We start from the raw sequence: 12,500 nt of genomic DNA on the forward strand, positions 1-12,500 counted from the left end.
GAGAGAGAGAGAGAGAGAGAGAGAGAGAGAGAGAGACCCTCCCCCTCCCTACCTCTACGGGGGCACCGGTTTTAGGAATGTTCATTAATTAACCTAAAAAAAGAAAGACAGCAATCATTCTTTTAAACATTTCTCTTTCTTTACACTGCATAAATAATAATAATAATAAATAATAATAATAATAATAATAGTAATCTCGTAAATGAAACTGGCATAAACTTCCCTTCTTTTTTTTTTTTCAATGCTATTTTCTTTTCTCTGCATTTTCGGCTGAGCTACGTAAGTGTTTGCGGATCGAAGTGTTTAATATTTTACGAAACTATTCTTTAAACTATTCCTAACAATAATGGACGTTTTTTTTTCTTCTCCTTCTTCTTCTTCTTCCTCTTCTTTCTCTCTCTCTCTCTCTTCAGGGAGATAGGACAAGTAAAATAAAATAAAATAAAACAAAATCAAAATAATAATAATAATAACAGTAAAACAAGAATATTTCCCCCATTTTCTTCCAATGCAATAAAGAAAACGTGAGAAAGATTCCATATTTTAAGGAAAACTATTATTATTACTATTATTAAATGTCGCGTATTCAAAGACTAACAAAAAAAAAAAAAAAAAAAAACGAAGAAAATAAAGCAAAAAAACACATATTTACTACTGACACAGCACAAAAATTACTACAACCACACATGAAGTTCAGTAGATCCTTTTTTCTAAATGGCGAGGATGGAATGGGATTGAATCGCTTATACAACAGAATCCAATCCCTTATACATGACATTCGATCCTTTATCATGGCAAACCGGATCCTTTATGTCCAATCAAGTATGAAAAAATGAGAAATGAATAAACAAATAGATAAATAAATAATGGTGCCAGTAAAGAAATGTCTTAAAGTATAAGAATAATTATCTCACTCATTCTCTCTCTCTCTCTCTCTCTCTCTCTTCGATGTGTGGTGCCCCCGCATTGGTAACAGTGTCTACATATACATAATACATATACATAGGGAGGCGGGGAGGAGGAGGGGAGGTGGAGGGTGCAGAAAAGGGGTGCGCATCCCCCCTCCTCTCTCTTCCTCCTCCTCTTCCCACTCTCCCTTTGATCCTCAGAATATACAAACACTTTCTTTTATTTTTTTTATACATATATAGAATATTTTCCCCTAAGTAATCCTAAACTGTATTTTGATTCTCTTCGTGTATGTGTTTTAAGTATGTGCCAAAATATACATATGCATTCCCCTTTCAAAAGTAAAAAGGGAAAAAAATGCAGGAAAAAAAAAATCATGTCACTTTCACCACTTTCAAAAAACGTTCATGAATATATCTATTTCTTTTCTTCTCTTGTCTTTCTTCTTCTCTTCCCCAAAAAACCCGCCACAATAAAATACACAGCTGAGAAAAGCAAGAGGAACGAAAAAATATGTATATGTATAATTATGTAATCATGGCAGAAGGTGTCACGTATACAACTTGTGTTATGTATGACTCCCAACATGTAGACGCAGTTGATCCATATCCATACATACATACACAGGCTCCCTTCTCAGTGAGTTACTTTTTATTATAGTCCAAAATATACACGATAAAACACAACATACACGGCCCACGAGGCATACATACGTACAGACATACATCCTGTACACACAACGTAGGCGCATTACATCATTATCATCATCAGCAGCAGCATTAGCAGCAGCAGCATACATAGAAACAAAAATATATATATGTATGTATGTATAATAAACTCACAGGTCAAAATATTCTTCTTTCTAAAAATAACCTTAAGAACAAAGCAAGAATCACATAGCGGACGAAAAAAAAAAAGAGAAAAATATAACACTTGAAAAGAAAACGGGAGGAAGTTACGAGGGGAGACTTAAATAAAAAAAAAATCTGAATAGAAAACGTGAAATTGAACAAAAAAAAAGTTAGATTTCATTGATATTATTATTATTTTTTTTTCTTCCCTCTCCTTCTTCATATACAATTAGGGTCATGATTACCAAGATGGCGCGTGACTGGCCTGCCCGTGCGTGAAGCAAAGAACTATGCAATGACTCCTTCGAACATGGTTGGCTACAAATAGTAATTATGTATGTACAGCACGTGGTAGCATTATTATATTTTTTTGGTTTTTACTTTCTATTATATACATATTACAAAAACGAAAATACTTACGTTAACATTCCCCAAAAAAAAAAAAATCAAGGAAAATGTCCCCTTTCCCTCCCCCTCTTTTTTTTTCCCCTCAATCCCCCTCATCATCCCTTCTTCCCCTTTCATAACAGACCGCTGCCTCCTCCTCCCCTTTCTTATTTTTTTTCTCATCTCCTCTTCGCTTGTGTCATATTTACTACACCTATTTTCCTTTTTTTTCTGTCTCTTCATTCTTTCTTTTTCTTTCCTTATTCCATTCTTTCCCTTCCCTTTTTCCTCCCCATAAAAGAGTTCTAACTACGCTAAGGCCTTTTTGTATAACTTGTATTCTTGTATTATTTTCTTCCTATGTAGACTTTCTTCTCTTTTCTTCCTCTAGTATGTATTGTAGTATGCATGCGGTTTACTTACATGTGTATACTCGAGTTACTTAATTACTTAGCAGCATGTCACGCGTGAGCAAAAGTTGAAGGAGGAAACATCTTAAGTCAGGTGATGGACTTGATAGGAAAAAAAAAAAATGGTCATAAATATGTTTCGTTCACCTGCTTGTTGGGGGGGGGGATGTTACATATATACACATTCACTCATCCCTTTCCTTTCCCTCCCCTCCCCTCTTCCCCTCCCTAAGAAAAAATCCTACATAATCCAGCTCCGAATAAACTTTCCCCTCTCTCTCTTTCTCTGTTTTTTTTTTATCATGTATCTTTTTCTTTATCTCTTTCTTTTCTTCCTCTTTTCTGTGTATTTATTTTCGTTTTTTCCTTTATTTTTTTTCTCTTCCTCTCTTTCGAAGCCAATACTATTTTTCCCCCTTCCTTTTCTCTTTTCTTTTTCCCTTTCTTTGGTCTGTTGGTTAATCCGATCGGGTGAAAAGGGGATCCAGTCGCTTCACTCTTTTATAAAACACGTTGTTCTAAGCTTGTCTTACTGAAGGGTTAACGAAAACTCTCTCTCTCTCTCTCTCTCTCTCTCTCTCTCTCTCTCTCTCTCTCTCTGTTCCGAGGATTCTTAACATCGTAATTCTTTTCTTTAAATTGATGGACGGAAAGAAAAAACAACAACATAAAAATGAATAAAATAAAATACTGAATGAAAAACAAGAAAGATGAATAATACGTAATGGCAATGCTATTAATAAGGTAGAATGAATTTATACGTAGTAGTAAATAAATAAATGAATAAATAAAATAAATGTATAAAATATAATAATGAAATGGCGCAGTTAAAAAGTGTTTACATTTTGATTCATCTGTTTTTTTTTAGATTTTTCCTCATTATTCATATTCTTTTTTTTTCAGAAGTTTGAAATAAAAATGTTATCAATTATGTGATTCTATTTCGAGAGAGAGAGAGAGAGAGAGAGAGAGAGAGAGAGAGAGAGAGAGAGAGAGAGAGAGAGAGAGAGAGAGAGAGAGAAAAGATCAATGTTCATATATCTATGTTTATTTTTACTTTTTTCTTACTTTATTTGCCTTTCTCTTTCCTCTGTAGCGTGTGTCTCCTCTCGTCTATTGGAGCATCGAGTCTTTGTAAAAAAATACACATGTTTTATAAAAGGAAACTCAAAAAAATAAAATAAAAATAATGTTGAGTCGAGTAGAAATCTCCCCCCCGCCTCTCTCTCTCTCTCTCTCTCTCTCGCTCTATCCTTGATGCGTGAAAAATAATAAAAGATAAAAATAATAACAAAAAGCAAAACTACAATGAAAATTAAACGATTTCATGGGTACATTCCATTAAACGCTCCTTTTTTGTTCCTTTTTCCCATTTTCTTTCGTTATACTTTCCAACGATGCTCTTTCAATAATTCTAATAAAGGTCTCTCTCTCTCTTTCTCTCTCTCTCTCTCTCTTACCTATTTTCTCCCTTATTCTTTTATACATTCACCCTTATCAGTATCTTTCATTCTTCATTATTTTTTTTTTATTTCTATCTTCATTCCTTCCTTTTTTCTATTCCCACGTGTTTCTTTTTTTTTCCTCCATGCTTTTCAGTCATTCTTATTCAAAATCTTTTCATTATTCTTCTTTTAACTGTTTATTCTTCTATTTATTTTCCATTTCTTACATGCTTTATTAATTTTCTTCCTACGCAATTCCATTTATCATCACTATCTTTTATTTTCCTCCTTTTGCTCTTTACACCATCTTTCTTCTCTCTTTTTATCTTATTTTTCTTTCTCCTACATTCTTTAAACTATCACTATTCTTTTTTTCTTTCTCTCTCTCTCTCTCTCTCTCTCTCTCTCTCTTATCTTTTTATTTCTTTCTCCTCCTTTTTTATTCCTACTTTCCTGCTTCCCCCCAACGAAAGGTTCACGTCGCAGCAAAACATTCCAGTTTATTAAGGCACCGTAAAAAATGTCCTTCCCGGGAGAGACTTGAGTTCCCCCTACCAACATTCCGTTTTCTCTCGTGTACAAAAATTTCCCTCAAAACGGGCCCAAAAAATATCTACCCGAAAAAAAAAAAAACGTAAATAAGAGGCAAAAAAAAATCATTCTTCTATCATATTTATGTTAATGTAAAAAAAGAGACGTGTGTGTTTTTTTTTTTTTTTTGAGGAATGGGTGAGGGGAAGGGGAAAGGGGAAAAAGGGAGGGAAGGAGGGAGGGGAAAAAAAAAACTGGGGAAAGAAAAGGGTTAGTGGAATATGAGGGCGGATTTTTTGTTTTATATTTTTTTCTAAGGAGGAAACAGACAGACATTATCATCATTATTATTATTACAATGACTAATTTTTTCATATTTATCTTATTTATTTATCTTTTTATCATTATAAGTTGAGTTTTCTGAAAATGGACGATTTCAAAAGGGATGTCTTCGTTTTCTATGTGGTAGTAGTAGTAGTAGTAGTAGTAGTAGTAGTTTGTTGACGTACGTGAGCTGGTTTTCTGTTTGCCCTTCACCCCCGTTTTCTGTTCACCCGCACGCACACAACCTTCAGGGGCGACTTACTTAATTAACTCGCTCCAGGCTACTGAATGCCCCGCCCTGTCTTCACCCCCGGACCCTCCCACCCCTACTACACTAGCCCTCACCACGCCGGGGCCCCACCAGTGCCAACTCCCCTGTTCACTCACGCGCGTCTGCAAGAAATCCCCTTCGGTTACACTAATCTACCCTTATATTAAAAGAAATAAAGAAATAAATACAAAAAAATAGATTATATAATAAAAAATCACATCATTAAGAGTAAAAAGAAATATTATAAGAAATGGAAAAAAAAAGCCGACACATTGAGAACAATTGAAAAAGACACGACTAGTATTTACTATTAATATTATCATTATTATTATTATTATTATTATAAATTAACTATTATTATGTTCACTTATGAAATCCCAACACGATTATCACAATGAGCCTCGGAAACTAATATAGTCATTTATCTAGAGTTACGTGGGACAAGCTAGGGATCTGTGACGTCACTTCCGGTGCTAATCAGTGGCCGCGACAGGTGTGTTTGGGGGTGGAGGAGGAGGAGGAGGAGGAGGAGGAGGAGGAGGAGGAGGAGGAGGAGGAGGAGGAGGAATAGGAGGAAAATAACTAAAAGAAAAAAAAAGTGACACTGAATTATGATAACGAGAAGAAAAACAACAAAAAACAAAACAAGAACACAAAGCGCTACTTCTCCCGCCAAGCAACTCCGGTGAGACAAGATTTGGGGAAAGAGAGAGAGAGAGAGAGAGAGAGAGAGAGAGAGAGAGAGAGAGAGAGAGAGAGAGAGAGAGAGAATGAGGAACGTAAGTAAATAAAAAAAAAAACTGTACGGGAAATACAAGGCAAATAATGTTTGTTTAGGGAAGAAAAAGGGGAAATAAAACGAGGAAAAGGGGAAAAAATAAAGGGTGGGAAGGAAAGGGAGGGAAATTTAAAGGGAGAATTAACGATTGTAGAGGGAAAGAATACACACCTGTCAGGCACACACACACACACACACACACACACACACACACACACACACACACACACACACACACACACACACACACACACACCTGACCTCTCTCTACCTTGAGCTTGAGATGTCTTTCTTTTTTTTTTCTACACTGGCTTGTTTGGCTTCTTTGACTCACGATATGAACGTCTTTAAGGCTTATCTTGGGAATGAAGCAACGCACGCACACGCACACACACACGCAAACATTAATGATGGTCCGTGTTCACCTCACCTGTCCCCTCTTCTTAATTATTCTTCTATACATCTGTGACGGAGAATCAGTGACACACACACACACACACACACACACACACACACACACACACCTGTAAAAATAGCTCAATAAAAATATCTTGAAGGTGTAAAAATGTGTGTGTGTGTGTGTGTGTGTGTGTGTGTGTGTGTGTGTGTGTGTGTGTGTGTGTGTGTGTGTGTGTGTGTGTGAGAGAGAGAGAGAGAGAGAGAGAGAGAGAGAGAGAGAGAGAGAGAGAGAGAGAGAGAGAGAGAGAGAGAGAGAGAGAGAGAGAGAGAGAGAGAGAGAGAGAGAGAGAGAGAGAGAGAGAGAGAGAGAGAGAGAGATTTCTTGAGACATATTAAGTGAATTACTATTGGTGTGTGTGTGTGTGTGTGTGTGTGTGTTCACCATCACATATTTTCATAACTATTCATCGATATTAAAGAATGAACAAAAAAAAAAAAAATAACTAGCGAAAAAAAAAAAACACATCCACAGAATGAAAACACACATAGGAACACACAAACAAACACACACAGTCCTCTCTCTCTCTCTCTCTAAACATCACCTAAGCAGAACCTCCCCCTCCCTCCCCCACTACATAAGTATCACATGGCCAGTATCGCCCTCCCTTCCCCCACCCATTCCCATTCCTACCCCTCCTCCCCCTATCTTATAATCAATACACAAATACCAAATTATATGTTTATGTATATATCTATATTCATATGTATACCTATATGTATAAACTTAAAAAGCCAGAGAGAGAGAGAGAGAGAGAGAGAGAGAGAGAGAGAGAGAGAGAGAGAGAGAGAGAGAGAGAGAGAGAGAGAGAGAGAGAGAGTTAAAAAGAAAAAAGATGAAGGAAATGACTAAGACTAATAATAATAATAATAATAATAATAATAATAATAATAATAATAGTAATAATAATTATAGTAATAATCAACAAAATCCCTAAAGAATCACGGGAATAGGAACGATATAATGAGGAACTACCAGGTAAGAAGGAGAAAGAAGGAAAATAAATGACAAGACAGAGGAGAAAATAAAGATAAACATGATAGAAAAAAAAGAAACAGGTAGAGAGATAAGAAAAAAAAAATATCCAAATTATAATGTCTTTTGTGTGTCTGTCATCATCATCATCATCATCATCATCATCATCATCGTCATTAATAGCTACAGCATCTTGGCAAAAAAAGTATATATACAACAAAGGGGGAAAAAAATTGTAGTGAGCAACAAATCAACAAACAAAGAAACAAACACTCACACACACACACAAAAAAAAAAAATATATATATATAGTCTTGACCCAAAATCACCATCATCACTTTCACAAAATCACCATCATCACTTTCACAGCTTCTTTCTTTCTTTCTTTCCCATTTTTTCATATTCGTCTGTTTTATTTTCTCTTTTTCATCAGTTTTGTTTCCTTTACACTTTACGTTTCACTTTATATCACCCCTTTCATTCATTTCTGTTTCTCTCTCTCTCTCTCTCTCTCTCTCTCTCTCTCTCTCTCTCTCTACAAATACACAGGCGGGGATATTTTCCTTTGATTTAACTAACAACACTTTCTTGAAACACTCCATTTCAATAAAAAACAATTAGTGAACAAGGCTCTTTCAAAAAACGAGAAAGAAAAAAAAAACACTGCCCTTATTACTAAACACACATACATACACACGCACGCAAAACACACAAACACACACCTCATACACGCACGCACACACGCACACACCGACTACATTACTTATCTGCCTACAACATCTCACTTTAGCTCCCTCTGTCTACTTCACCGTGAACTACAAGGGGGCGGTGGCGTGGTGGTGGTGGAGGTGCAGCAGCAATAGAAGAAGGGGGAGGAGGAGGAAGAGGGGCGCGTCTCCCCCCATAACCCCCCTACTCCCCACTGCCCTACTCACGCTGCTGGCTGACTGAACGCATTGCCCTGTAGGAGAAATGGATTAGTGGATGAATAGGTGGATGGATAATAGATGGATAGATAAGAGTATACCATTAACCCCTTCAGCACCATGACACGTTTTCATATTTATTCCAGTTACTATTTGGTGACTTTATACACCTTCAGAAACTTATGTGGAGGATTAAAATAGTGTTGACATTAATATTCTGATCCCATACACCTTTCCTAATGATAAGAAAATGGTCTAATCATACCCAAAACTCCAGGTAAAAATGCGTCCAGTACTGAAGGGGTTAATTAACTCTCATGCTGCCACACGAAACAGTTAACAGCACCAGAAGCAATGCGTGATGTCTTTAAAGCGTTCACAGGAAAGCTAGCCATAAGAAAGAATACATTTTGCTATTTGTTCCCCAGCTCAAAGGTTGGCTGTGGGCGGAACAAGTAAAGATGTCCCAGAGTGATTGGTTATTAAAGGAAAGGTGTGGCAGGTGGCAGTCAAAGGGTTAAGTGAAGCTGCAGGAAGCCATCAGAGGCATATACGTGGCAGTTCCTGTACCCTCCCCCCCCCAAAAAAAAAAAAAAAAAAAAAAAACTTGCAAGATAACTCTGGAACTCTGAATCTCCCTGCCTGCTTCTGTATTTCCATCTTCTTATGACCTGAACTCATTTGACAGGAAGATCTCAAGACATTTATCCCATTCTTCTGACTAACTCTCTCGGTCTGACATACTTGGGAACTGGCACCTAAGTGGGCCTTTTTGTTTAATATTTCTTTTTTTTTTTTTTACTCTTGGCGAGATTTCTCTTCTCACTTGAAAAAAAGAAAGAAAACAGAAGTCAAAAAGCCATCTTCAAACTTAGGCCAGTGTTCAGAAACGCCTTGCTCTCTCACCGTGACAGTTTTCCAGCGCCACAGAGACGACAAGCTAGGTTTTCAAGACAATTTTTCCTCATAACAGTCTATAAATCTTACCAGTCCACCATCGGAACCATACAAATACCCTTCAAACATGACGATCTTCAACTATAACCCTTCGAAAATACGTAGTGATGATGAGAGAGCAAAGCGTTTAAGAATACTGACCTTTAGACACACGCGCACATAGACACACGTACACACCTGCTAGCGTGGCGTTGATGGCAATGTGTGCGTCGTGCTGGCGCGGGATGCAGGTGTCGTGGCGCGCGGTGATGGTGAGGGTGTGGGGGCGGGAGTGGGCGTGGGAGGGCGGCGGTGACACCACACTGTAGGCGAAGCACACGCGGCGAGGCCCTCCGGAGGCGCGGCTCATGGGAGAGGCCACTACGTAAGTCACGCCCTCACTCTCCCACTGACCGTTGCAGTGGAACTCTGTGGGAGAGAGGCGAGTGAGACAGACAGACAGAGAGAGAGAGAGAGAGAGAGAGAGAGAGAGAGAGAGAGAGAGAGAGAGAGAGAGAGAGAGAGAGAGAGAGAGAGAGAGAGAGAGAGAGAGAGAGAACGCCAGAGGGAAGACTTTGTATCCCCACACCTGTCACACACACACACACACACACACACACACACACACACACACACACACTGAATGTTACATGTGTGTGTGTGTGTGTGTGTGTGTGTGTGTGTGTGTGTGTGTGTGTGTGTGTGTGTGTGTGTGTGTACTAGATAATTTACAAATTGGCCAGAGGGAAAGAAAAGAAAAGAGAAGAAAGGGAGAGAAGATGAGAAGGAAAGAGAGAAAAAGAGAGAGTACGAAGATGAAAGAAAACTTTGTAACGTGCACTTTTTGTATTTAGGTAAAAAATGGAGAGCAAAGGAGAGAGAGAGAGAGAGAGAGAGAGAGAGAGAGAGAGAGAGAGAGAGAGAGAGACTGAGGCGACTCATCACCGGTTGAATAATTTGTATGTTTAACCTTTTGTACTGCGTCTTCTTAATCTCTCTCTCTCTCTCTCTCTCTCTCTCTCTCTGCTCACCATTCTTTCTCTCCGTCTAAAATGAACCTAAATATTACACAAGAATTTTCACACCTTATGCTCATCTCATTTCCCAGCTCCTTACACACACACACACACACACACACACACACACACACACACACACACACACACACACACACACACACACACACACACACACACACACACACACACACACACACACGCAACACTCACCATACACACTCTCCTCAGGACACGAAGACTTGAGTTGCAGAGTGTTGCGTGCCTCGGAGTTGCATCCCACCGTCATGTGTGTGTAGGTGGGCGCCTCCCCCGCGCAGGGCAACACACTGTGGGCCACCGTGTACCTTCCGAAGGGACCACAGGGGCCAGGCGGACCTCCCACAGCCACCAGGGTCGTGAGGTTGGCGGAGGTGGGGGACCAGTAGTGAGGGGAGCAGGCCTCGTCCGCTGAATATGCCAGCTCACCTGATCTCACCTGTACCACTCTCTTGTCACGTCGGTACAGCTGCAGACACTGGTACCCGCTCTTGCTGTGGGGGTGAGAACGGTACAGGGGTGGTTAGTGGGGGAATGCGGGTTAATGGGTAGATGGGGGTAGTTTGTTAGGGTGTGTGTGTGTGTGTGTGTGTGTGTGTGTGTGTGTGTGTGTGGGTGGGTGGGTGGGTGTGTTGGTGTGTGGGTGGGTAGATGGGGTGGTGTGTGCGGTCATGGGTTGTAGAAGAAAACATCACCATTATCACCATCACCATCACCAATACTCACCATCCGACAGTGACGTGGGCGATGATGGTGACAACGTCCTGGTCGCGGTGGTGGTGTGTGCGGTGGTCTGTGGGCGCGGCGTCCGTGGTGGTGGTGGAGGATGCTGGGGCGTCTGTGTGGTGGTGGTGGTGCCCTTCGTACCGGTGGCAAACCAACCGAATGTCTGTCTGTCCGCGTGTCTGTCGGAAATGGGGAAGGGGAAGGGATGGGGAAGGAGGGAAAAACGATAAGGAGAGGGAGGGGGGAGAGGGGGAGATAGGGTAGGGGAAAGAAATGATAAGTAGGGAGAGAGAAGGGGAACGGGAAGGAGAGAGAGAGAGAGAGAGAGAGAGGAAAAGTAGGGGAAGAGAAGGGGAAGAGGGAAGGGGAGAGAAGGAATGGAGTAAATTGAGAAGGTAAGGGAAATGATAAGGAGAGAGAAGAGGGGAGGAGAAGGATGGGAAAGGGGAGAGGAGGGATGGAGAAGATTGAGAAGAAGAGGGAAGGGGAAGAAGGGATCGGAGGGAAGGAAGGGGGAAAATGATAGGGATGGATTGTGTAGGAAGAGGAGGAAGAGGAGTGAGAATTAATAAGGAAGAGTTAAAAAGAGAAGGGAAGAGGAAAAAAGTGAGAAAAATGGAGGAAAACGAAATAAAGAAGGGGTAAAATACAGAAAGGTTTAGAGATGGTGGGGAGTGAGAAAAATGTGAATAAAGAAGGAAAAATAAAGAAAAAAGAACGAAAAGTGAAGAGATAATATGAAAAAAAATATGAAGAAATGAAGGAAAATAAAAAGAAAGAAAAGTAGAGATGAGAAGGAAGAAGAAAACAAGGAAAAAGAAAACAGAAATCGAGAAAGAAAAAAAAGAAAGAAAGGGAGAACAAAACCAATGAAAAGAAAAGAAAAGAAAAAAAAAACCGGGAATTAGAAAATAGGAGGTAGAAAGAAAAAAAGAAGGAAAATAGTGTTAATTCAAGCCAAAACAACAATCAATCTTAAATAAAACTTCTCAGGTGTAAAGGTGTAAGTAAACACATTCATTACCTGAACTACAAACAAAACACACCTGGCTTTATATCATTAGCACTATATTTCCACTTCACCTCTTTCCTCTTCCTCTTATATCAATGTTTTTCTCTTTCCTCAACGCAATACGTCTCTATCTTCATCCTTCTTCATTATCTCCTCCTCCTCTTCCTCCTCCTCCTCTTCCTCCTCCTAGTGTACTTCCTCTTCATCACCTCTGTACATCCTTCTTCACCTTCTTAACTTTTGTATCTCCTCTTCCTCTTCCTCCTCCTCCTCCTCCTCCTCCTCCTCCTCCGCCTCTTTCTTATTCTTAATTTATACGTTCTCCTCCTCCTCCTCCTCTCTTCCTCCTTCTCCTCTTCTCCTTCCTCCTTTTTTTTTCTCTATACATACGTAGCTTTAGCAGTTCACGTAATTGATTAGTAAACATACATACATACATACATACATGCATACCTGTCCTGCTACAAACATACACACACACACACACACACACACACACACACACAC

General features: G+C 39.5%; 1 protein-coding gene and 2 long non-coding RNA genes across 4 annotated transcripts in view; 1 reads left to right on the plus strand and 2 right to left on the minus strand.

Moving 5' to 3' along the window:
- The first annotated feature begins 1,339 nt into the window (after nucleotides 1–1,339).
- The window catches only part of LOC123511282, a 21,345-nt gene continuing 10,184 nt past the window's right edge, over nucleotides 1,340–12,500 (plus strand). The window contains exon 1 of the long non-coding RNA XR_006676740.1: nucleotides 1,340–3,157. This is a non-coding gene — a long non-coding RNA (uncharacterized LOC123511282). The remainder of the gene's footprint in view (nucleotides 3,158–12,500) is intronic.
- LOC123511280 lies at nucleotides 3,927–6,576 on the minus strand. Its single transcript, XR_006676738.1, has 2 exons — nucleotides 6,391–6,576; nucleotides 3,927–6,162 (listed from the first exon to the last, which is right to left on the minus strand). It is a non-coding gene; the product is annotated as an uncharacterized LOC123511280 (long non-coding RNA).
- The window catches only part of LOC123511278, a 448,993-nt gene continuing 444,315 nt past the window's right edge, over nucleotides 7,823–12,500 (minus strand). Inside the window, exons 9-12 of one of the 2 annotated variants that reach the window (XM_045267035.1) lie at nucleotides 10,982–11,148; nucleotides 10,430–10,749; nucleotides 9,399–9,629; nucleotides 7,823–8,299 (exon numbers count right to left, since the gene is read on the minus strand). In XM_045267035.1, the coding sequence (XP_045122970.1) occupies nucleotides 8,154–8,299; nucleotides 9,399–9,629; nucleotides 10,430–10,749; nucleotides 10,982–11,148 (864 nt within the window). In that variant the 3' untranslated portion in view covers nucleotides 7,823–8,153. Of the gene's footprint in view, nucleotides 8,300–9,398; nucleotides 9,630–10,429; nucleotides 10,750–10,981; nucleotides 11,161–12,500 lie in introns of both variants that reach the window. The other variant, XM_045267034.1, reaches the window with a different exon arrangement.

The sequence above is a fragment of the Portunus trituberculatus genome, chromosome 31 (genome assembly GCF_017591435.1).
Source record: "Portunus trituberculatus isolate SZX2019 chromosome 31, ASM1759143v1, whole genome shotgun sequence".
Taxonomy (NCBI): Eukaryota; Metazoa; Arthropoda; class Malacostraca; order Decapoda; family Portunidae; genus Portunus; species Portunus trituberculatus.